Source organism: Onthophagus taurus, chromosome 11 (genome assembly GCF_036711975.1).
Source record: "Onthophagus taurus isolate NC chromosome 11, IU_Otau_3.0, whole genome shotgun sequence".
In the NCBI taxonomy this organism is placed as follows: Eukaryota; Metazoa; Arthropoda; class Insecta; order Coleoptera; family Scarabaeidae; genus Onthophagus; species Onthophagus taurus.
This window is the reverse complement of record NC_091976.1, coordinates 1,649,170-1,676,457: the sequence shown is the minus strand read 5'-3', so window position 1 is coordinate 1,676,457 and position 27,288 is coordinate 1,649,170. Positions and strand designations below refer to the sequence as shown.

Sequence of the window (27,288 nt, the reverse complement as noted above, 5' to 3'; positions counted from 1 at the left end):
ATGTGGTATACACTGATTTTTTTAAAGCATTCGACATGATTCATCATGACGTCCTCTTGTATAAACTTAGTGCTTTTGGCTTGTCTCCTAAGTTTATGAAACTATTTGCCTCTTACCTATCGGGTCGTATAAATTATGTGTACTACAACGGTTATGTGTCTATGGAGTTTACGGCTAGGTCTGATGTTCCTCAGGGCTCAAATCTGGGCCCCCTACTATTTGTTATCTTCTTGAATGACCTTCAAGACAAATTTTCATCAAGCGTACTAGCTTACGCGGATGATCTGAAACTATTCCGACCTATTTTTGCGGACCGTGATGTTGTCAGTCTTCAGTCGGATTTGGACGGCTTGGTGGAATGGTGTAACCGTTATCAGCTAAAGATTAATGCCAATAAGTGCGGTGCGGTTAGTTTTACACGCAAGCTGTCTCCTCTTCCATCTTCTTATTATATAGAAGGTGTTCTTCTTGAGAAACTATCTACAATCAAGGATCTGGGAGTAACTTTTAACCGCAAATTGTCTTTTGTACCTCACATCGAAAATATTGCATCTTCTGCAGCGAGGATGCTTGGTTTCGTTCTGCGCACCTCGCGTGCTTTTTCTGATATCGGTGTGTACAAGACCCTATTTTCGACCTATTTTTTTTGTATTGTCCAAATTGGAATATGGCTCTGTAATTTGGTCGCCACAGCAATAGACTTATATTGGAGAGAATTCAGAGGAGATTTCTCTAATATTTGTCTCTACGCCTGGACGGATCATACCCGGATCGTGGAATGGATTACGCATCCCTGCTGCGGCGTCACAACTTTTCTGCACTAGACGTAAGAAGAGATGACCAGTGCATCAAGTTTTTGCAGAAGTTAGTGCAAGGTGAATTGGATTGTGGTTGGTTGCTGTCGCGGATCATTTTCGCGGTGCCTACGCGTGCAACACGTAGTACAAATCAGTTTTATTTGAGGAATTGCAGATCCAATGTTTTAGCCAACTCCCCGGTGCAGAGGATGTGTAAACTAACTAACAATCAATAATAGTGTAAGAGTGTTTATGTGAATTATATTTGTTTTATGGCATATGTTATTTCTTATTTTCTTTTTCTTGTAATATTGTCCTGTAATTGATCTTTGTTGGGCAATAAAGTGAATTATTATTATTATTATTATTTGGTTCGATTCTATCAATTCGTTTATCTATTTTCTGTGTTGTCTGAAAAGTTTCCACATTTGCTTCTGTAGGCTGTAAAAATCTGATTCCTGTGCCTATATTAGCCCAGTTTAGTGTTCCTACATCTAGTATTTGAGATGGCAATACGTTCCGGTTGGTGAATCACGGATTTGTGATATAACAGTGTTCTCTAATAGAATTCTTATAGAAAATTTGTACATAAAATACTGATTATACCTTAGAATTTGGTACCTGCCATAGTGATCCTCATAAAGCATTAGAGCCTGAAAGATAATAACTTTATTATCAGAAAAGGAGTTAATGGAGGTACAGTCTAAATACTAAATTCGGATTCATCGTTTGATTAGAAAACCTTTTATTTACAACTTACAAAACCTGAATTAAAATTAATAATTTTAATAAAAGTTGAAGTTAAACTATTTCTATCGTTTCTACATAATACTTTTTATTCAATTTAATGTATAAATTGGATGTTTTAATACTAGAATATCTTTGATTAATTTAGGAATTTCCATCCGCATAATAACATTATACGCTTTAAAATTAGCACCTGTTTGATGTTCGTTAAAAATATCTTTCCTACAACGATCTCGCGCGATTTGTATTAAGCTAGGAACATGTCCCTTTTTTGCAAAGTAATTATTTGTCGTAAAGTAATAACCGTAATTGTCGATTCGATTATAGATTAACTTTTTTATAAAAGATCCACAATAATTATCATACCTGATAGGCACCTCCGACGATAAAATTGCTTCAATTTCTTCACAAAAACCTTTCGTTTCGTAAAAGACTTCGATGTCATATAATGTCACTGGAAATCCTTTACTTAAAAGCAACCAAACCCATTTTATACTGTTATGGCAACGAGTAAAACGTGCGTATATTGGTGCAAAACCAATACCGTTAATATCTCTAAGTACTTGTTCGTCTGTCGCGTCATCTATGTTTGCTTTATTTAAGTCTTCAAAAAAGTCGTCAGGTATAGAATTGTTAAACGTAAATAAACACATTGCTGCGTTCAGTGTTTCAAGTACAACAACATAATCCAATTCGTCTACATAATCATATAACATAGCCGCCATTTTAACATTATTGGAATTTAAGGCAATTATATATGGCACATATCCCAAATTATCAGCTTCATTTACAGACGCGTTGTAATATAACAACATGCAAAAAAATTCAGCCGTGCAATCATCATAAAAGTTAGAGACAATATAATGTAAAGGCGTTTTTTCAGCGTTGTCTCTAGCGTCAACAATCGCCCCATTTTCGAGTAGAAGTTGCCCCAATTCAATGTTTTCTCTAATAGCGGCAAAGTGTAACAGAGTGCCTCCATTATAGTTCTTAATGTTAACATCATCTCCATATTCGATTAGCAAGCGAATAAATTCAAGGTTATTATTCTCCTCGGCAACAAACATGGGTGACATGGTACTAACTCTAAAATCCGCTCCAATTTCAAGAAGTAGCCGATACAATTCAAGGTTTCCAGTACTAGAGGCAAACTGTGAAAGTATTTCTTCACAAAATCGCTGTGTGTTGGATATTTCTTTCCAAGCGAGCTCAGCTGTAACATCCGCTCCATTTACGAGTAGTAGTCGAACCAATTCAATGTCTCCACCTATAGCTGCAGAAAGTAAAATTGTCTCACCTGTCGTAGCTTTAGCATTAATATCAGCTCCATTTTCAATTAGCAACCAAGCAAATTCACTGTTCTTATAACTAGCAGCCCAATGTAAAGGTGTATATTTCCATTTGTCCCCCGCGTTAATATCTGCACCATTTTCAATTAGGAACCGTCCAAATTCAATGTGTTCTTTCATGGTAGCCAAATATAAGGGTGTTTCCTCACAATTGGTTTTAGCGTTAACATTGGCCCCATTGTCGAGTAATAATCTACCCAATTCAATGTTTCCATTCATAGCGGCATAGTGTAAAACTGTCTCATTTCTACTTGTTCCAGCATTAACATCGGCCCCATTTTCAATTAAGAGCATGATAAATTCTATATGATTAAATGTTACCGCCATATGTAAAGCTGTTAGGTTATCTTTCATCGTAACATTAACATCTGCTTTATTTTCAATTAGGAGCTGCCCAAATTCTAAGTTTCCCCAGAATATAGCAAAATATAAGGGTGTTTCCTCATCATTGTTTTTAGCGTTAGCATCGGCTCCATTTTCGAGTAGTAGCCGACCCAATTCTATGTGTCCTAGCTTAGCAGTTACGTGTAAGGGTGTTGTTTTATTAATATCCTTCGCATTAACATCAACTCCGTTTTTTAATAATAGTCGCCCCAATTCAATGTTTCCATTCACAGCGACATAGTGTAAAATTGTCGCATTTTCATTTGTTTCAGCATTAACATCAGCCCCATTTTCAATTAAGAACATGACAAACTCAATGCATTTACACTTTACAGCCAAATGTAAATGTGTTTGTTCACATTTTGTCTTAGCATTGATATCTGCTTTATTTTCAATTAGGGGCCGTCCAAGTTCTAACATTTCCCACACTATAGCAAAATATAAGGGGGTTTTCCCATCATTGTCTTTAGCGTTAACATCGGCCCCATTTTCGACTAGTAGCCGACCAAATTCTATGTTTCCTGCCAAAATAGTGAAATGTAACGGTGTCCTTTTATTGATATCCTTCGCATTAACATCAACACCGTTTTTTAATAATAGTCGCCCCAATTCAATGTTTCCAATCACAGCGACATAGTGTAAAATTGTTAAATTTACATTTATTCGTCCATCATCGTCGTTAACATTAACATCCGCTCCGTTTTCGATTAAAAATCGTCCAAATTCAAGGTTTCCGCACATAATAGCAACATACAAAGGAGTCTGATTGCACGCGTTGCGTGCGTTAACATCCATTCCTTTTATCAGCAATAATTGGCCCCATTCGATGTTGTTATTGGCAGCGGCAAGGTGTAGGGCAAATTCCCAATGAAAAGGACTAGTGCTGCGTTCATCCGCTTCTTTCAATGGTAAACAAATTGAACAATCGTTTTTCGCACAATCGTTCCAATGGCTTATTAGTTCCCTCGAAGAGCTACAATGTGGCACCATGCAGTTCTGAAGCTTTTGGCATGATGTCATATGATTTAGTAACGCTTTCATTGTTTTGCAATGGGGTACAGATGACGTGCATTGCCATTCATCGGCTAGTTCTTCAGATCTTCGTCTTTGACATGATGTCATATGATTTAACAACGCTGTTATTGTTTTGCAATAGGGTACGGATGATGTGCACTGCCATTCATCGTCAAGTTCTTGAGATCTTGGTCTTTGACATATGTGCGCATGCAATGATGATAAATATAGTTGTTGAATCCGGTCTTCAGAATCTAGCATTAAATTAAACTGCTCAGTAAATTATAATAAGAATTACTTTATTACAATTATTATGACAATAATTAAAGACAAGATATTGCTTTTGTCGTACTGACGGTCAAACAAGCCAGAAAGGTTCTCTTGACCAAACAAGACACAAACAAACGTACAAGTTGTAAACCAAACAAATAAAATCAATTAATCGGATTTTCAGTCAGCAGGATTTAAAGTAAAACAACTTTTTAAATAGCTTATATTTAGATTGTTGATTACAATCTTCTTCAGAGCATTTTATTGCTAAAAGATTTTACAAAGAAAAAACGTAAGTCAAGCAACCATATTTAAGAAGCAAAAAATATAACTTACTTGTAACTCGAAGATGCGTAAAATCTCAAAATTCGTTAATAATAATATTTATTGGCACAACCCACATAGTTTACATATTTAGTATAAACAAAAAATCAAACATGAATATACAAAAAAAAAAAAAAAATTTACAATAGAACGGGGTTGCAACCAAATGGACTGCGTTTGGCTCGTAACATAGTCACGATCCACTCCGTCACGCAGCCCGCAAGAAAAAAAGAAAAACTATAGATAGCTAACAATATAGATGGATTAAGCTAAATATTTCAAACAGCTTTTGACCAGAACCACCGATTGACCAATTTGAACACATTGAACATTGCCACAACTAACGAACCCACCCTCACCGCAGCTCAGATAAATATTTTATGACGGCCTTTTTAAATTTATATCTCGACTTAAAACAAAAGCAACGATTAAGATCAGTGGAATACTTTGCAATATTGTATGAAAATGATTTCTTAAATAGTTGAGTCCTATGCCTTGGAATTGCGACCTGACCTCTGAATCGAGTACCGAGATTATGAATATCAGTTCTGTAAGTTATAGGTAAGGAGGCATTCGCCAAGTCAACACACTATGAAAAAACAAAGCGGTATGTAAAAACCTTCTCCTCCACATATTATCCAATTGGCGGCCTCTAACATATGAGAAACATGCTGACGACGTTTAATACCATAGATAAATCGTAAGCAACTATTCTGCACTCTCTGAATTCTACCAGCACTAACTTGATCTATAAACGAATGATAAAGTACATCACAGTAATTAAAATGTGATAGGACAAATGACTCACATAACAATTTTCTAAGTTTCACATTCAAAACCGTTTTGTGTGAATATAACATCTTTAAACTGGCAAACGCCCTCCTGACTAGACAGGACACAAACTTCCTCAATCTTAATTCTGAATCTATCCAGACTCCCAAATACCTGACCGAATCCTGATACATCACCTCAGCCCCTCCAATAAGCAATCCCAGATCCCGCTGCGCAGCCAGTTTCTTTCTTCCATTCGCAAAGACCAAACCAACAGTTTTATCCGAATTTACCACTAAACCGTGATCATCCGCAAAGCGGAGAATCCCGCTCAAGTCCTGATTGATTTGACTAGAAGCTAACGCAACATCCGATGGCTTAAAAGAGTAATATATCTGTGTATCATCCGCATAGAGATGATAGCGACAGGTACGAATGTACTTTTGAATATTGAGTGTATGTATCGAGTACAGCAGTGGACCAAGCACTGAGCCTTGTGGCACGCCCGATTTCACATTTAAAATGCTGGATTGACTGCCCCCAAACAACACACTCTGTGTACGATCTCGCAAATAATTATCCATTAACTGAACACCACATCGGCCCATCCCAACATAATGAAGTATACATAACAACAACCTATGATCAATCATATCAAAAGCCTTTGAAAAATCCAAAAGCACAAGCACTGTAGTTAATCCCGCATCCCTAGCTGTAACAATGTCATCCGTAACGTTTGCCAGCGCAGTGGCACAACTGTAGCCAGATCTAAAAGCTGACTGAAAATCGGGCGAGATTTCAAACTGATTTAGGTGACTCGTTAACTGTGATGCCAGTATCTTTTCCAGTACCTTAGACAGAACTGGAAGAACCGATACGGGTCTAATATCATTTAAAGTGTGTGGACCAGATTTTGTGGGTAGTGGTACAACCAGCGAACATTTCCATTTATCTGGAAATATCGACGCAATTATACATGCATTAATCACGTGTGTGATGTAGGGCAGTAAAACAGGTAGACATAGTTTAATCATTTGTAAGCTTATACCGTCAGACCCGACAGAATTAGTTTTAATAGTTAATAAAGCCTTCATTACATCACTCTCCTCAACTGCAGAAAAATTCATAGCTAAGTCGCCGGTCACACCACAAACAAAATTTGAAGTGTAGTAGTTATAAATTTCATCTGGTGGAGATGCGAGTTGTATCGAATTAATGAAATGATCGTTAATAGTATCAGCATTAATTGTTTGATCAGATAAATTGATTGATATGTTCTTCCTACCAACCCTCAAATTTTTCAAAGTATTCCACGTTTCTTTGGGCGATTTTGTACGCAAACAATAATCGAGATATGCCCTTTTTTCACTTTTAATAGCAGTAGCTGTCAAATTGCGCAAGTCCCTATAGTAGCACCAATGATCTAGTTGCTCTGTATTTCCTGAGAGCTCTATCACGTAAACCCATCATCACTCTTATGGTATAAGTTAACCAAGGTGCAGGAGGACGCGTAAAGACCACCGATTTCAGAGGGGCGTGCTTATCAAAAAGATTTAATATATTTTCACTTAGTTTATTTACCTTAATATTAATGTCGTCCTCTAACAGAAAATCTTGCCACGATAGCGAATTTAAATCAGCTTGAAAGTTATCATAATTAATCGATGAAAATGAGCGCAATGTTTTCAGAATAGGAGTACGCAGAGATCTACCCAACCTAAGGCCACAAAAAACCAAATCATGATTAAATCGAGCAATGTGCGAGTACCATCTGTTACTCTCGTATGTTGATAATTACAAGATGAGCCGGCTGTTATCGTCACTACCCGGAACTACTCGGGCATGGCTGCGTTGCCAGCAGTTTGCGGAATGTTTACGTGTTCAGACGTGTTGACAGACGCAGTGGGCAGTGGATGTGTGGATTACAGTGTGTGAAAAGACCGCAGTGAGTGAAACTGTTTCTTGCACCAAGTGATTGCATTAAATAGGCATCTCAACGTCGTCGTGGTTGGCTGTTACTTTTTTTTTGAAATATGGATGTCGTTGACATGCGCAAAAGATTTGAAGACGCTCTGTTGTCTATTATAAGCGGTAAATGTGATGATAACAAAGCCTTTTTAAACCTGACCGAATATAACAACCGTATAGCAGCGGTTAAAAAATCTAAAACGATACTCATCACGCCTGGATCAAAGAAGACAGTGAAAGAATATAGGATGGTACGAAAATATGACACACTGATGATCGGTGGCAAAGAACGTCTCATTAAGCCTGTATCAGATAATGCAGTACCCGTACTGTATTATGTTCCAAACGAAGATTTATTTGATATTCTTCATTCTACGCATTCTGCTATTGGTCATGGCGGCAGAAACAGAATGGTTGCTGAACTAAAAACGAAGTACCCCAATATCACGAAAGAAACAATTATGGCGTATTTGCGACTCTGCGTACACTGCCAGAAGAAATCGTCTCATCCAAAGAAAGGTCTGGTAACAAAGCCTATATTGCACTCTGCATTAAATTCCCGGGCTCAAGTAGATCTCATCGATATGCAATCCCAAAGCTATCACGACTTTCGTTTCATAATGGTGTACCAAGATCATTTAACAAAATTTGTTCTTCTGAAAGCATTGAAAACGAAACGGGCGGAAGAAGTTGCATATTATTTGTTCGACATCTATACTACGTTTGGAGCACCCGTCATTTTACACTCAGATAATGGACGAGAATTCGTTAACTCTGTCCTAACAGAACTTCACGCTATGTGGAACGACATAAAAGTCCGAGACATAGCCAAAGCCAAGGCTCGGTGGAACGTGCCAACAGAGACATTGAAGAAATGTTGGCTACTTGGATGGCAGAAAATAATAGTAATGACTGGCCTTCTGGCTTAAAATACGTACAGTTTCATAAAAATCGAGCCTTTCATTCAGGTATTCGGCAATCCGTTTCCTTATTTATGAATGTTAAGTGATAGATATGTATTTTTAAGGTATCGGCAGATCACCTTACGAAGCGATGTTTGGGTGTTCAGCAAGGGTGGGGTTGGCATCAGCTGGAATCCCTTACGATGAAATACCAAACCTTAATTCTGAAAAAGATTTCGAAGCAGCAGCAACAGCAGCACTACAAGAAGATCAGCAAATTAACGAAACTACTCTACGAATACCAGCAGATAATGCAGAAGATAGTACATATGATAATACAAGAGATACTACAGAAGACAATAGAGACGATAATGACAGTACATCTGAAATGAAAGCGCCTAAACAAACCAAGAAAACAGAATCGGATCCAGAAATGAACAAGCGAGATAAAGATTTGGAGCGTAAGTAACTGAGACAGATTTTGCTAAAGTTATACTTATTTTCATATTTTTTAGCCTCACAGGTTTCACTGAAATGCAATACATGCAACACTTGACTACCGGATGGCGACACGGATATTAAAGGAATTTGTTTCCATTGCAGAACTCAAGAAAATATCGTCAGTCACAGAAAGAAATCTAGAGAATGTTTGGAAAAGCAAGCGCAAAAAATGATGAAGTAGATTGTACATTCACTGTACGTGTTCCTGTACCTGATGTTTGCAGAGCACGTGGATCGCCACGAAATGTGCTAGCGGTGATCACTCACGTTGAGGATAATCTGTACAAGCTTTGTAAGTTACGAATAAAATTGAAACTGTTAAGTTCATTATTTTATTTTTAGGTACAGAAAGCGGTGTCTTAAAATCCAAGTACACCAGATCCCAGTTCAATCCTTGTAAAGAAAAACTTCTCGATAAAGACCAACTTTTGCACGGAGCCACAGAAAAGGAAATCACATTGCGTGAAGCTGCTGCTTGCGCTAGTCCCTCTGGTTCTCAGGGATACCAACGATGTCAGTGCAAAACCAAATGCAAGACCAAGAAATGTATATGTAAATCGACAGGAATATTATGTAATTGAAAATGCCATGGAATGCCATGCCTGCCTTGTGAGAATAAAGCAGACAATTAGCACAATAACACCCTGTTTATTTTCATCATTGTCTAACATGATGTGGTCATTAACGACAGTGCCCAGTCGTTGTTGTTAATTGTATCGAATGTGTTTTACATCTAACAACATTGCCCACTATTAGAGGGAATTTACGTTACCGACCGGCCATTAACGTAAAAATCGACAGAAATGGCTTTTAACGATATTGCCCGGTCCATATCGTAAATGACCGGTTTACATCATCACCCGTAACATATACATCACACACAACGCCATATTTTTACCATCCACTCTAATACTGACCACCATATATTCAACACCATCCTGCACCGAATCGTACACATTTAAATGTTAAAGTTAAAGTTAAAGTGATCAAAAACATGTTAAAATTTAAAAACAATCAAAATTGAGTAATGAACCAATTAAAAAGTCGAAAAACTTAATAATAAAACGTGGAACAAGCAGACGCAAGACGCACGACCGTCAAATGTAAAAAGGTGTTTTTTTGAGTGAGAACACAAATCGCAAAAATTCATCAAACATATTCATTCCGCTATGTGCGTTCGTTTTGAGTAGACGTATTTCCGTTCCAAACCAGTGCTCTAACTTGTTTATATTTGGATCATGTCGGGCCCTGAAACTAGATTTTGTAATAAAAATATTTCAGTGACGGATAAAGATGCATTTGTAGATAAAATACTATCAAAATTAATGTAGTTGGGTGATTTATTAATAACAAAAATCCAGACGAAATTCAAGGTAACAAAAAAAAGAAGTTGTTCGTCTTTAAGGTCAACTGGAAGAGGCGAATCGTAAAATTGACGATTTAGAGCAATACACACGGAGAGAAAATTTAAGAATTTTTGGTGTTAAGGAAAGGTTTAAGGATGAATCAACTGATGATATTGTGATAAAAATATGCCGTGAAAATTTAGGAGTTACCCATTATAGTGCGGTTCACGAATCGGAATATCAAGAAAATAATCTACGCTAAGAAGAGCAAATTGAAAGGCACCAACATTGTAATCAAGGAGGATCTGACGTTACGTAAAATGTTGTTGTTGAAGAAAACAATTAAAAGAGTGGGTTCTCGTTCGGCAGTATGGACCAATAACTATAATGTTTATTTCAAAAAGGATTATAAAATTGTGGAAATTAAGTGCCTGGAAGATATTTATGAGCTGGTGGGAAGAAAGGGTGAAGGATACTAAGTAGTTACGTTTGTTTAGAGAGATTAGTAGCGATGTGGTGGGGATTAACGGCTATACCTTCTTTCGTAAGGATAGGAACACTTTGAATTGCTATTTGATTGATTGTATTGATGAGATGTGGCTTATGAGCGGATATGGGTTTTAATTAGGTTGGAATCTCGGAGTCATGTTATTGGTTATTTGTATAAACCACCGTCTTTGTTGAACAGCTGGAAATACAATTAACTGAAGTTAAGTTACAATATGATAATGTTTTGTGCCTATCTAAATATTAATTTGTTTGAAACTACCAATAATGATACAATTACTTTGCTTACTTTATTTGATTCTTTACAAATGACTCAAGTAATTGCTGAGCCGACTCGTGTCACTGAGTCTTCCGCGACGTTATTGGATGTTGTAGTTGTATCTGATGCTTCAGCTGTTGCTGGAAGCTATGTGTTGTGCTCGGAAATTTCTAATCATGATCTAGCAGACACTGATTTAATAAATCACGCCTTTGTGAATGATGTTCTTCAGCCTACTTATGATCCCTCAGACATGATAGATTTCTCATCAGAATTCTACTAATAACCTGAATCCAATCTCAATTTAATTTTGACGAATTTTGAGATTTTACGCCACTTCGAGTTACAAGTAAGTTATATTTTTTGCTTCTTAAATATGGTTGCTTGACTTACGTTTTTTCTTTGTAAAATCGTTTAGCAATAAAATGCTCTGAAGAAGATTGTAATCAACAATCGAAATATTAGCTATTTTAAAAAGTTGTTTTACTTTTAATCCTGCTGACCGAAAATCTGATTAACTGATTTTATTTGCTGCTCGCGTTGTGGTCGATGATACTTCTTGCTTTAAACCAAACAATCCTCCTAAAGACTTGTTGACAAGAAATTTCGGAGATTCCGTTCGTATTCCCCAAATAAACATAGAGATCACTAGTTACTCTAAGACAGTGGTTGGCAACCTTATCCACCCTAAGGGCTCATTCTAAAATAATTTACTCCTGAAGGGCGCATGAATGGTTGACGCAAATAAAATGTTAAACAAGGATAAAAAAGATGTTTATTAGGCACCTACATGAGGCATAGATAATACATAAGTCAGTAGCAGTTGCTAGTAATTTCAACAATTAGTGTGATCCTTGACCTTGCATTTCTTCCGACAGCTTGTTGAAATCTGGCTCATAATTTGATGTACCTGTCCTCAAACAATGGTCCAAATTGATATTTGTCATTCTGCTTCTATATTTTGATTTCAAGTGCTTCATTGTTGAAAATATGGATTCGCATGCGTACGTTGAAGCACTATACACGTGTATCTTAAGAGATAATGTTCTTAAAATAGGATATTTATTTTCATCAACAATATTCCAAAAGTTTTCGTCCCTTATGTATGATTTCAGGCTCAAGTCGTTCTTCGTGGTTATTATTTCCAGCTCTAATGCATCGTAATTTTCTATGTCAAAATAGTTTTTGATCTTCTCTGAAACATCACCTTCTGCGAATGGGTTAATTATGAACTCCAGGATAGGTTCAAGATTCTTAAATTGTTGGAAACGAGAATTAAATTCGTCGAAAAGTGTATTTAATTGTGAGGCAAACGAACTGGTATCAATATCTTTTTCACATACATTTATATAATCTGTTTTTTATTTAAATCAATTGTCATTGCCAAATTTTTATAAAAAAACGGTCTGTACCACCCTAGATACCATGTTCTATGACCACGCTTTATAATATTTTCCACTAAATAATAAGTAAGGTTGTGTATATTCTAAACAAAGTTGTCACTGATTGTCACTTTAAAGACGAAGCCATTAATCTCTCGTCACTTGGCTAATATATATTTTTGAAATTAAAACTCGTGAGCAATATATTAAGATAACATAATTAAGTGCTATAATTAAAATTTGAATATTGTTTAAAATCAGAATTACTGGAAGAATCTGAGTCTTCCGCTAGTTGGATGATGACAGGAGGTAAATCAGTTATTAATGAATTTCCCATTAATGTTGTCCAATCTTTTTTAATTAGTTCTTCACAGTGGCGAACACTATTTGCCCACATCTCCGGAGTGTAATGACCAAGAGCTTTTTGCCAAGTCTCCTTGACACGACAGATGTTTTTCTCCGAGCTGGACTGAACATGTTTATTGTAATAAGTTTTTAAGAACGCCCAACATAATTCAATGGGATTATATTGGCAATTGTATGGAGGAAGGCGAAGAACAGTATAGCCATGGTCTCTTATTAATTTGTCAATTTCAAAGGATTTTTCAATTTGAGGCTTGTAATAACGGATTATTTCCCATAACGATTTTTTATTTAAGGTTGGTTCAAGCTGTATATTATGTTCAGTTAACCATTTTTTCATATCATTTTCTTTTGTGCAGAAACTTGGAGCTTTCTCGATTTGTTTTGAGTGATATGGAGCATTATCCATTACTACCGCACACTTCGCACCCAAATTATTTAATGCTGGAAGTAATTGATTTTTCACCCATTCCATAAAAATAATTGACGTCATATTTTTATGATAATCTCTGTGCTCCGTGTTGTCACTGAGCAAGAGATCGCAATTTGGCAAAAACCCTGACGAAGTGCCTGCGTGCAAGATTGTAAATCTTTTTCCTTCGCCTTCTGCTCTTTGCGGAATACCGAATCTTTCATTTTCATTTACCCATTGATAAACTTGGGTGCCATTTTCGTAAATGCAAGTTTCGTCAAGAAAAACAAAAGTATACTCTCCGGATTCTAGGTATTGCAAGTATGTCTTTAAAAATGTAATTCTTTTTGAAACTATATGTGGTTGTTCAATTAACACTTTTCTATTGCTAATCTTTTTATATCTATATCCCATAGATTTTATAATTTTATGTAATTTTGATCTACCATTAGTAAAATCACATTCATTTCTTGCAAAAATTAAGTAAATCATTAAGATTAAAATACTGTTTCTTTTCATGCAATTTTTGTATTTGTCTTCCTAACTCTTCTTTAATAAAATATAAATTATTATCCGTTTTGTAGTTCATTTTACAACGCCCTTGTGTTTTTGGTTTTTTTGCAGTTTGATATTTTTTGTAGGTTTCAATAATTTTAAAAACCGTCGTGCTGTGAACCTAATACAATTATGTTGAATACAAATTTAATTTTAAAACTCAAGTGCAATACACATACATCAAAAATACGTGAAGCTTTATCACATATATATTTTAAATTCGTATTTGGTGTCTCCGTCTGTACTTCTTCACAATACCTAATTATAGAGTTTTTTTCGCGTTTAGACAGTTGACATCCCGTTCCACCCTTTCTTAACATTTTTATGGTAGATTTAGCAGCAAAAAAATTATATGTAAATTGTTTTTTAATCAATCTTAACAAATTTGATAGACAGTGGTGACACACAATTAAAGTAAAAGTCACGACATGCGCTTTTACTTTCAATACCAACTTGACGACACTTTGACAATTGATTTAAATAAAAAACAGATTATATGATCGAACATTTTCTTTAAGTTTGGGAAGTGTGAAATTGAATTTCTCAGTAAATGGGATTTCCATAGTGTCAATTTGGCTTTGAATGTATTCACCGATCCAACCATTTTCGCAACATGACGATTTTTTCCTTGCATTTCCAGGTTCAGTTCATTACGTTTTATTGTTATATCAGTGAGAAATCCGAAATCTGCAATCCATCTTGCAATACCGGGATCCCGGACAATTTTTGTCCGGTATTAAAAACCGGTATTGATGGTAAAATACCGGTATTTCGGTATTATTTTTATTTAGCGACCTCGATGTCTTCGAAAACGGCTGTGCTAGTTTGAAGTTGTGCTGGAAAATGACGTAGAGGATTCTTGTTTGTTATCTATCTTCTGTTCGTTCTAAGTTTACATTTTCAAGTGACATTTTTTGACGTTTCATTAAAAAAAAATGCTAGCCGGAGGCGACCGATTGAAAACTGCCGTGTTTAAAGCTGTGCTGGAAAATGATGTTGACCAAACAGAAATTTGTTATCTATCTTACGTCCGTACTAACCTCATTTTTCAAGTGACATTTTTTGATTAATGTGAATACCATCTACAAGAAATATCATTTTGCACTCTGACAGAATGTTGAATATAACGAAGACTCAACCTTTGATGACGACAACTTAATGTTCGTGTTCAATAAATTTGTCATACCTAGCCAACAATCTCTGCATATAATTACTTTTGGAGTTTTTACTCCATAATGGTGCTTCAGGTCAGTTTGATTCGTGTAGTGTCCCATCAAGTATAACAGTAGTATGATAAGTCTGACAAACTACCAAGAGCCATTATCTTAAAGTTTCTTTCTTGAATCTGCATCTTTCCAGAAAATTCCAAAGCAGGAATTCGAAACAATTCCACAGAGCTTCAGATGATGAAGTGTAATTTCATTTTTTGACGCGGTAGTGAAGTTGAAACTTTGGACCAAGTGAAAGACAACAAAACAATAATGGTATTACTAGACCTTTAAGTTTATTGGTACTTTGTACAGATTCTTAATATCTTTCCATTTTTTGATTATCTTCTCAGATTCTGTATTTTTGCCCTAAGTGTGGATAATCTTCGTTTCTCGTTGACAAGAACTGTTTGATTTCGTTTATCAAACTGAGAAAGCGCACAAGTACTTTGCCTCTGCTCAGCCATCGAATTTCTGTATGCAATATCAAGTCCGCGTACTCAGCATCTTCATCTTGCAAAGGCTGCCGAAACAAACGGTGTTGCATTGCCGCAGCCCTAATAGAGTTGATTATCTTTACGACAATCTTCATGACGTGTTCAAAACGAACAGTTTTGGCACACAACGCCTCTTGGTGGATGATGCAGTGGTAATGAACGAACTGAGAAAACACATCATTTGCCATACAAAGTGCAACGAAGCCATTTTTATTACCTATCATTGCAGGCGCACCATCAGTCACTATGGCAGCTAACTTTTTTAATGGTAACTGACTTTCTTCAGCAAAGTTTATAAATGCACCGTTAATATCTTTACCTTGCGTGCGACCCTTGAGCGGCAACAATTTTAAAAATTCCTCCTTTGTGGTAAAATCATGAAATACCATTTTAATAATAACACATAGCTGTGCAGTGTTGGAAATGTCGGTAGACTCGTCGAGTTGAAGAGAAAAAAACTTGCACTTTTTAATATCACTTTCCAACTCCGATTTCATATCAGTAGCGATAACTTCGATTCTTCTCGACACTGTTCTGGCTGACAATGGTATCGCTTCAATAGCAGCAATAATTTCAATTTTATTGTTAAAATTCTGAAAGACAGAATCAGCAGCTGTTAAGAAGGCTTCATTTATTATTTCCCCGTCTACAAAAGGCTTTTTCTTCTTAGCCAACAAATGAGACACCTTCAAAGATGCAATAGTAGCACTTTTCCAAATTTGAACTGGTCTGGTGAACACGACACATGCAGGGTATTGAAGTGTCTTTCAATGTTACTTTTTTTAGGCACTGCTACACTGGCGTTGCATAATAAACAAATACTTTTTCCGTTAAACTCTTCCGGTCTTTCACTCATGATATTTTTTGACAAGTATGCAGCTAAAACTGACGATAAAAATGCGGCTAGTTAACTCGAAGTATCGCAGCGTACTGAGTACTGACTCACTCGAATGGGCGGCAGGCTGCGTAGGCTTATTCCAAGAAACGACATGTTACGTGTTTTTGTGGAGTCAGAGCGTTGCCGTCCGCTGCTCTAAAGCGGCCCATACATGATGACTCTTGCGGCGATGCCGCCAGAGCCGCCGCAAGAGTCGTCGCATGCGACGGATTTTAACGGCCTACACACGTAGACTCTTGTGGCGTCGTGCCGCACTTCTTTAACCACTATCGACGGACCTATAGCAATGCATATCTGGCCAGACAATAGCCAAGAAATTGGCTGCAGAATACCAATACTACTTGCAGAAGACTAAATACTTCCTATAGAGGACAAATACTACCTATACAATACTAGAAACTGCTTAAAAAGATAGATATCGTCTATAGAAACCTAAGTACTGCTACCAATAGACTACAAATTGGTTGCAGAATACCAATACTACTTGTAGAAGACTAAATACTGCCAGCAAAAGGCTAAAAACTCCTTGCGGAAGACAAATACTACCTATACAATACTAGAAACTGTTTGCAGAAGATAGGTATTGTTTATGAAAGGCTAGGTACTGCTACCAATAGCCAAGGAATTGGTTCCAGAATACTAATACTGCTTGCAGAAGACTAAATACTTCCTATAGACGATCAAAAATTCGGTCCGACCCATCTTGTGTGAATGCCCCACTCTGCAAGACCTCAGAATGAGAGACTTCGGAGAGGAATGGTCGACCACAGATGGCATCAGGAACACACCTCTGAGCTGTATCCTAGCCTTCGGAAATTCCTTAGGCTGATTGATGTAGCCGGAGAGAGTGTAGGAGGACGTACAAGGTTGGGGCCTAGGTGCTTTTCTACATACATACATCAAAAATTCCTTTCGGAAGACAAATACTACCTATGCAATACTAGAAACTGCTTAAAAAGATAGATCTTGTTTATATAAGGCTAGGTACTGCTATCAATAGACTACAAATTGGTTCCAGAATACTAATACTGCTTGTAGAAAATTAAATATTGCTGGCAGAAAGCTAAATACTGCCAGACAATTTTACAAGCTCATTTATGGCGGTAGTTTTTCAGTTTCTGTTGATGTAATTTTTTGATTTTGAGTCCCATAAACATGGGTACATTCTATATAGGTTTATAAATTTTTTCCAAAAATCTTTTTCGGCGAACGATGCCATTTCAATGGACGTTGGAAATAAACTAAAGCGATACTTTCGGTGTCGTATGCACGTCGCAATCCCATACACGTTGACTCTTGCAAGGCGCCGGAGGCTGCCACGGTCTTGAATCCGTCGCCGTCGCCGCTGCCGATGCCGTCGCATGAGTAATGGCGCTTCCCTACACACGATGCTTCATGCGGCTCAACTCTTGGCGTCGCTGCATGCGACGCTGCAAGAGTCGTCGTGTATGGGCCGCTTAAGAGGTAGTATTTATTAAGATTTTTGAAGGATAACAATATTGATTTGGTCGCAATTCAGGGAACACGATATAGAAAATGCTACCCCCATTTGTACCTCTTCAGATAATGAAATACACAGTGTCGTAGTCAAAAATGGAGACAGAACCGTTTATAAATCACTTCATGGCCAACCTCAGTGATTCAAATACAACCACACCTTGCAATATACTTGGGTGACTTTAATAGCCACTATGAGCAGTGGAAATATCGAGACTGTGATGTTAATGGCGAATCAAAAAAAAAAGCAAGCAAAAAAAAGGAACTGGGGATAACAAATAAACATATAGATAATCAAACGGGGCTGACTGGGCAAACTGGGGCTAATCAAACGGTAAGAACAGCGCTATGCCATTTGCAAGACTACTTTTGCTGCACGAAAACTGTCGGGTTCTCCAACAAAAATACTACTTCTCCTACTCGTCCGGTACCTGATTCAGAAGCCTTGCCAGTACCCAGACCTATAGGTGTTTCGAGTGAAGAATATGTCATTACAGAAGCAAAAAAACAAATTTCCGAATTATCGACCAGCTATGATGAATATTTGCCATCTCAAGAGGACGAACCCCATTTAGTAAATCAGTCAAACTTAAATGATCTTATTCGAGATCTGAATTTGTCAAAATCTCAAGCGGAAATACTAGGATGTAGACTTCAAGTATGGACGCTGTTAGCTCCAGGCACACATACTTCTGTGTATCGTAATTGCCAGAAAGAAGTGTCACAGTATTTTTCAACCAATGAAGGTTTTTCATTCTGCAATAATATCAATGACTTGATGCTGATATTAGGACAACTGGCAGCTTATGTCGGTCATTCAAGCGATACGGACGTGCGCATTGTGAGATCTGATTCAAGTGATATAAACCTTAACGTAAACCTAATCGAGTGGTTTATTCATAATGTTTAACTTTTATTTATCGTGTTATCGGGAGTGTCAACCCTTATATATCGATATAAACGAGGGGCAACCCTAAGGGATTGTAATTCAACGTTAACTATATGAGCTCCAAGAGAAAATCTGACGAATCGTCACCACTAAAAATGAAACCTTAAAGAAATACATGTGGACTCCAAATACCAAAGCTGTTCATATTTTCGAAACAAATCCGTTTTTTCCACTTTCTCAATTCGACAATCGACCAGATGACAATGAACCGAGTCCATCTACCTTAAGTCAATCAAGAAATTGTCAAAGATTTAAAAAAATCATTTAACTAATGAATGTCCAAAACCTACTAGTGATGCACCTCAATGTGTTAATTGTAATGAAAATCACTCAGCCAATCGCAGAAGATGTAAATACTATCTAGAACAAATTAGTTCTACACTGAAAAAAATAATGTGGGAAAACTACCTAAAATTTAGTCATATTATCTAGAATTTTTAGTCAAAAATTAGCTAACTACTACTACTAGTTATAAAAACAAATTCTATTTCGATAATTTAAGATAGATAAGTGATCGAAAAATGTATCTTATAAATACCTAATCAAATTAGTTTCATTATATAATATTAATAAATGTTTTTACTATTAATATTATTTTTATTATTAATGGTAGTAGATAGCTTTATTATTTAAATATAGACGTCGTACCTAAATTTTTCACTGTAATATCGACAATTTGTAGTCAAAATATCTCAGTAGGTGTTATCACAACATTGTTTTGATGTATTATATAATAATATATTTATATTAACTACTGCAAATAGTTGAATTTAATATTGACGATAGTTCGTTTATCAAAATATTGTAAACCTTTTGATCATTTTTGTGTTTAAAATATTTATTAATGTTTATTATTCATATCCGGTTCACTAGATACTTTATCAAGATATAACTATAAAGAAAACAAGTATACACATATACAGGGTGTTTATAAACAAACTTTACACATGCTGGCAGGTGATAGTAGAGACAAAAACAAGAAAAAAATCCTAATACACATAGGTCCAATACTCATTGGTTTTCGAGATATGGAATTTTTAAATTTTCATTGTCAGCTTTAAATTTGAATGCGATATCGCGTTACCATTAACGCGATAAAACAACAGCCGCAGAAACTGCATGTTAATAAACATTTTGTGACTTATTCTTATTTAAGCTAGCTTATTTTCGCAATGGTTCAATTTACATTTGCGGAATACGCCGATATGCATTTATGTTATGGCGAAGCTCGTCGAAATTCGCGTGAAGCTAGACGAATTTACCAGCAGAGATATCCTACGAGGCATATTCCATCTCATCCAACCTTTCAAGAAGTCGACCGTAGGATCAGAGAAACAGAATGCTTTAAGCCGCCAAAATCAGACACTGGCAAACCTCGTACAGTCCGCACGCCAAACACCGAAGATAATATTTTGCAAGCTGTAAATAATAATCCCCACGTGAGTACCAGGCGAATAAGTAGAGCTATCGGCGTAAATCCTGTATCTGTTTGGCAGACCCTTAAAGAACAATTACTTCATCCGTATCACTTACAGAAGATTCATCATCTACGGTTAGAGGCGGACTGCCGTCCCCGTATCTAATTTTGCCAATGGCTGATACATGAATGTAATTTAAATCCAGATTTGCTTGGGAAGATTTTGTTTACAGATGAAGCCTGTTTTACGCAACTCATGTTAGAAACCATCAATTTGGATTTTCGATAAATGTCTGGTCCGGCATTGTGGGTGATTTTTTAATTGGACCATTTCGTTTACCGAATCGGTTAAATGGTCAAATCTACTTGAACTTTCTGCGTGACAATTTAAACGAGTTACTGGAAGATGTGCCATTAGACGTTATTAGAAACATGTATTTTATGCATGATGGAGCCCCAGCCCACTATTCGCTAAACGTAAGAAACTATTTAAACGAACGATTCGAAAACATGGATTGGTCGTGGAGGACCTGTCGCGTGGCCACCAAGATCTCCTGATCTAACGCCAATGGATTTTTTTGTTTGGGGACATTTAAAAGGTATTGTTTATGCCACGGAAGTTTATACAGAAGATGAACTTTGGCAGAGAATAGTAGTCGGTTGCCAGCAACTAAGAAATCAAACTGCTTTCAATCGAGTGCGTAATTCTCTTCGACAACGAGTGCAACTTTGTTTACAAGAGGAAGGACGACAGTTTGAAAATCTTCCGCGATAACGAGTGTGCTAAATGCGTTGCGTGTTGTAATTTTTTTTTTGTAAAAGCCGTATCTCGGAAAATAAATGAGTATTGGACTTATGTGTATTAGGATTTTTTTTCTGCATATCGGCGTATTCCGCAAATGTAAATTGAACCATTGCGAAAATAAGCTAGCTTAAATAAGAATAAGTCACAAAATGTTTATTGACATGCAGTTTCTGCGGCTGTTGTTTTATCGCGTTAATGGTAACGGGATGTCGCATTCAAATTTAAAGCTGACAATGAAAATTTAAAAATTCCATATCTCGAAAACCAATGAGTATTGGACCTGCCAGCGTGTGTAAAGTTTGTTTATTAACACCCTGTATACATATAACAAATATAATTTCAAGTATATTGTAGTAATTATATCAACAATTATTTTTCTTAAACTATAAAGAATACATATCAATAACACAAACTATAAAAGAACTACATATCATTTTTCATTTAATAAAACGAAGAAAAAAAGACTTATTCGAATGGTGATTTTAATTTTACACATGAGCAATCATCATTTAAAGTAATAATATTTATCGGTGGATAAGTACAACATTATATATTTAAAATGCTAGTGACGGAACTTTGAAGTTGCTGAACCAAACAAGATAAAGTATGATCGTCGTATTTTCTAATATTTACAATACTAGTAACAAAATAGTGCACGTTGGCAACACAAATAATATAGTGAAATTGTAAACCATGGACAGAGTTTCAATCTTTTATTACGATTACATCATTTTTTCTATACTTAGTATTATTTATTCTTATATGAGTACACGATAACACATTATTTAAAAGGGAACGTGAAAAAGGAAGCGCCATTGTGTTTAGTTCTTTACTTACATCACTTAAATTTAGATATTCATATTTATGAGGAACTTCACTGCAATTTCCGAACGAATGTAAGTAATTGGCTAATGTAAGTAACGTGCAATTCCCACTGCTGTAACAAAGTAGTTACAGTATCTTGAACTTGCACATCCATTTTTATTTCTTACCAAATCCTAAAAACACTCCGAATACCTGAACACGTTAATGACGACTTGTGACGACTGAGAGTACCACAAAACATATTAATATTAGTGGACTTCCCTCTAACAAAACAAGAGTATAGTCTTACAGGTTTGTAACTGTAATAATGAAGAAAGTTTATAACTGTAAGTTGGTAGCGAATCCTCAAAAACAGATGCTTTATCGATCGTTATCGACGATGAAAAAGCAATTTTTGTATTAAGAAATATGTTCTATAAACGATCGATGTAACGATGAAAATAGGTAGACAAAACGACTAAAATACATTTAAATAAAGTACTTCATAATAGTACATTTGTCCATTTAGGTAAAATATTTAAGGTAAATTGAATAAATATTACTTTCTATTATACTGTTAATCGATGTATTAATTAAAATATTTCCTTTACATGTTTCGGCTTATTAGGCCATCATCAGAAGGTTTAATGTTAATATGGTTGGGGAGGAATTGGTTTTTATTATTATTATTTTGGAGCAATTTATCGTATTGTTCATATATTAAACTTTAATTTAACTTTGCACTTCTAATAACATCAAGGGAACGACGTTCTTTTATTGGGACGAGATTTAAATAAATATTTTAAGTAGTAAAATATTTCAATGTTAAATGTATATAGAAATGCAGACTAGAACAAAATAGACAAAAATACCAAATACTTTAGGTAACTAAAGTACTCAACAACTAGACTTATCAACTAGTTTCCACGATGTAGTTTCTTTTTCTAAGAATTAGTTATATTACCTCAGTGAATAGATAAATTAACTATCATAAATTTGATTAATTAGAATTGTATATGTCAGCTAAATTACGTTAGGTAAATGAATAAATTTTCTAGCATAAATGAGTATTTGTCTAACAACTAAATTGATTTAGCTCAATTTTTCATATAATTTGTCTCAGTGTAGAAATAAACCTAACACAAGTCGACAAAGACGGCACGAATTTGCTCACACTTTAACAACCCAACTCAATCCTATTCAATTCTTCTAATAATCCCAATAAATCATACGCAAATGCAATTAAAAATACAAATCCATCACAAAATTCAAATGAACCTACAACTTCCTCAACTGATCCCATCGTTAATACCATAATATCCGCTATACTTTCATACTTACAACCGCTGCTGCACCAATTAAAAACATTAATTTTAGCAAACCTCTCCAATATTCTCCAGAAAAATGATTGATAACGCAAATATACTTCTATACGATCTCCAAATACTCTACTTAAACATTAACGGAATTAAAAAGGAACGCAATAGACTAATAACTTTCTTACAGAGAAAAAACATTGACGTTGCATATATCACTGAAACACATTTAGCTCTAAATGATAATTTCACAATTCCTGGTTACAAAATCTATCGCAAGGACAGAAATAATCGCATATCTTCCGGAAGGGTGGCTATATTAATTAAGGAAAAATTCACGAATCAACAACTCCCATTAGTTAACTGCAGTAATATTGAAATTATCGGTATAGAAATTACACTAACTGATAACTCTACCCTTAACATCTTTAGTGCTTACAAGCAACCCAACAAAGCCCTCATTGAGGAGGACATCAAATTAATCTAACCGCCAAATTCTGATGTTGGGTGACATAAACAGTAAGAACACAGCTGTGCACAGGGGGTGTAGAGCTAATAACCAAGCGGGAATTGAACAACTTCATGGTGCACGCACCTAATACATGCACATATTGTTGCATGTATTTTTACACTCAAATGATTTAAAAGCTCACCGGAATTAATAATTAATGGAGAAAGTATTAGATGGAACGCCTAGGACGAACCGGTTAAATATCTTGACATATTCCTTGACACAAGATTAACTTGGAAATGCCATATATTCCAAAAAGTTAATCAAGGTTATGGAAAGTTGAAACAACTGTATCCCTTGATAAACAGGAGAACAAGGCTTAAATGCGAAAACGCTATCCTAATTTATAAAACACTCATTCGACCACTCATCACCTATGCCTGCATTGTCTGGGGAAACTCGGCTAAATCAAATCTTAATAAGGTTCAGGTTTTTGCAAAACAAAATATTACGCATAGCAGTATCTCCAATGATCAACTACACAACGAATTAAAAATTGACAGCATACAATACACAGAAGTACTACTAGTCATACAACCTCAGCAAAAAGAACAACCACTGTCGTCTTAAAAGGAAATTACCACAAGACTACTTGAATTAAAAATACGTTAAATGTTACCATTCAATTTGACATATGTTTATTATTTTGTAGGTGACGAGATCTTAGGGCTTAGTATATTCCTGGTCAAAAGAATATACTTCATAAGGCATTAGCGGAATCTAATAAAATATTTTTACCGAAATTGCATATAAATTTAGGTTTGATGAAGAATTTCGTCAAAGCAATGTTGTGGATTCCAATACCTTTATTTCCCAATATTTCAAATACAAAACTTAAAGAGGGAATTTCTGTAGGACCCCAAATTAAGCGCCTACAACAAGATGCACCATTTGAAGAGACTTTAAATGACTTGGAATGCTTCTAAGAGTGTGGCCCAAAATTTTCTAGGAAACACAAAATCTGATAATTATATAGCAATTATTAATGAACTTCTTAGACCTTCTTTCTAGAGTAGTTCTAAGTCCTTCTTAGACCTAGATCTTCTTCGCACCTGGATTTCTTTCCCCGAAATTCGGCTACGTCAGCGACCAACACGGTGAGAGATTTTATCAAGACATTTCTGTTATTGAAAAACGTTATGAGGGCAACTGGAACAGTGATATGTTGGCTAATTATTGTTGGACATTGATATCAGAAAGTACCGAAGATACAATTTGATATAATATAATATGCGTACCTAATTTATATTATTTAATAATAATAATAATGCCTTTATTAACCCTTACAATTAGTGTACAAGTAAAAAAAAAACAAAATACAAAAACGTAATAATAATAAAAAATAAGTATAAAGTTACAAAAACAAAATTGCAAAGGCTAACAGGTGGCTGGGTCAGACAACACCACAAAGTAGTGAGGTCTGCTCGGTCTGCTCTTCCCCCAGTGCCCATGAACAAAACATATTGCTTCTAAGTAAGTAGTGAAAATGAATACAGCACACAAGACAAAAAATACAAAAAACAAAAATTGAATGCATGAATAACAAATAAAGCAAATTGAGAAAATCTAGAAAACCTAAATTGATTTCATCTGCTGCTCACAGAGAATTTAATTTGTTCTTCAATATCGTTTGTACCAAAACCTGACGTACCAGAATAAATTTGCTTTTATTGTTATTATAACGAGTGTAAGAGAAAGTAAAACTGTACACAGTTACTAAAGAAAAATTTAAAAAATGTAAATTTGTTGTCTAGTGTAATTTAAGAGATATGTTTAATACCTACCATCAGTTTCAACTTGAGCAGCAGCAAACAACGGGTTAAAGATTGATGGGTGTATCGGATTCTGTGACACTTTCGATATTTTCATTCATTTTTCGTTCTTTTATTAGAAAGTTACTTTAATGAATGTTACAAAAACACATTTTAACAAAGGAAATGAAACATAGCACGATAAATAGGCTTACAATTTATTTAATCTTATCTTTAAAATGGCTATTAAAATTATTTGATGCAATTTTTATTTATTAAAAACAATATTATCATTAAAGTGAATAAATAAATATATATTGACTGTTTTGTCTAGATTATACACAGAAATATATACAAAAATTAATTGATATAAAATGGAAACGATAAGCGTTGAAACAATAAACATTTCGTGCTTAATAACTATCAAGAAATATTATCAATAATCGTGAATAATTAAGAGGATTCAATGTAAATAAATTGTCTTTTAAAACTTATAGCCAACTTTTAGAATAATTTTAGGTAAACATGGCGGCACATAGTGGTACATGGCAAGACAATTAACGCGTAAACTATTATCTTTAAGAAAAACTAAAGAGTCAAAAAATTGCCATAAAAAAATGAGTTTTACAATTCATATTTTTTTTATGTTAAAATTCCATGGCGTTAAAAAGTTCATTAAAAAATTCAAAAGGGTTGTAAAATTTATTTCCTTAGAGATTAGGAGATAGAAAAAATGGAGAGGATAGAAGAGATAATTGAAGTAATGGTAAAGAGTAAATAGTAGAGTAGACGTAAACGCCGATGGAGAGGAAACGAGTCCGAGAGATAGTGAATGCTATCAGGCAAGAAAGGAGACAGGAAGAAATATGAGATGGTGGAGAAAAGGTAAATCGTTGGACGCTCAATACAGGGAAGCAAGGAGGAAATATACATATAATGGTATGTAGAACAAAGAAAGAGTTGGTATAAAAATGAGATATTGAAGTACATAAACACAAAAAGAAAGAAGTGGGAGGAGATCTAGCATCATATCTATGAGTAGTCTAAAGGACATTTCATGCAATTGTTGGAAGGGTGTGACGACCGGTAGAGGAGGGATTCGCAAAGGAAAGTGAGGAAAACAGGTACAGAAGAAATCGAGAAGTTATAATTTAATCTTCATCATCCAAAACTCTTCGTCACGTTGAATAACCTCGATGTGAGGTCCTCCAATTGGACTCCATACGACAAAATAATATTTAGTACTTATGCTAGGTTCAATTCTTCTTGGATTTTTGATAATAAAAGTTGTGATTTTTCATTAGCTGGAGTGCGTTATACGGGCATTTTATCTCAACCAATGTATTTTATTCATCGATTAACCCACCAGGGCTTGCTATTAAAAAGAAGTCTTCTTTGCCACCAATAAACAAGCCACAATACCATGAGGATTTTCTTTCACAGCGTTAACACCGGCTGGAAGAGTGTATAATTTCTGCTTCTGCTCCAGACACTGCCTGGAAAATTTGCGATCTGACCTTATGGTGATAAAAGGGAAACATTCGTTTTGTTACTTAGTACATGGAAATGAAAAAGTTATCTAGGGGGTCCAATAGTTTTTTCCTATCTCCATAGGAAGAGGTCTCATTGTCGTCACCTTTCTTCTCGCTGTTGAATCGATCGACTCATAATATCACAGATGTCGATAGTACCGTACTTTTTCTTTTTCCGCGGGGTCTGTGTTATTTCTTTTTTCAAATTTGGAGTCGGAGGTTATGATACAGTTGCACGTTTCCTTTGTCAAT

At 35.5% G+C, this 27,288-nt stretch overlaps 2 protein-coding genes across 2 annotated transcripts; one reads left to right on the top strand and one right to left on the bottom strand.

The window, feature by feature from the left end:
- On the bottom strand, positions 1-25,655 carry LOC111429068 (putative ankyrin repeat protein RF_0381). Its single transcript, XM_023064855.2, has 2 exons — positions 25,538-25,655; positions 1-4,545 (listed from the first exon to the last, which is right to left on the bottom strand). The coding sequence occupies exons 1-2, from the start codon at positions 25,620-25,622 to the stop codon at positions 1,637-1,639; spliced, it is 2,994 nt and encodes a 997-aa protein (XP_022920623.2). The 5' UTR covers positions 25,623-25,655; the 3' UTR covers positions 1-1,636.
- LOC139432188 (KRAB-A domain-containing protein 2-like) lies at positions 7,278-9,627 on the top strand. Its single transcript, XM_071200584.1, has 4 exons — positions 7,278-8,592; positions 8,652-8,987; positions 9,042-9,319; positions 9,370-9,627. Exons 1-3 carry the CDS (start codon positions 8,499-8,501, stop codon positions 9,080-9,082), a joined length of 471 nt encoding a protein of 156 aa, XP_071056685.1. The 5' UTR covers positions 7,278-8,498; the 3' UTR covers positions 9,083-9,319; positions 9,370-9,627.
- Positions 25,656-27,288: the final 1,633 nt, after the last annotated feature.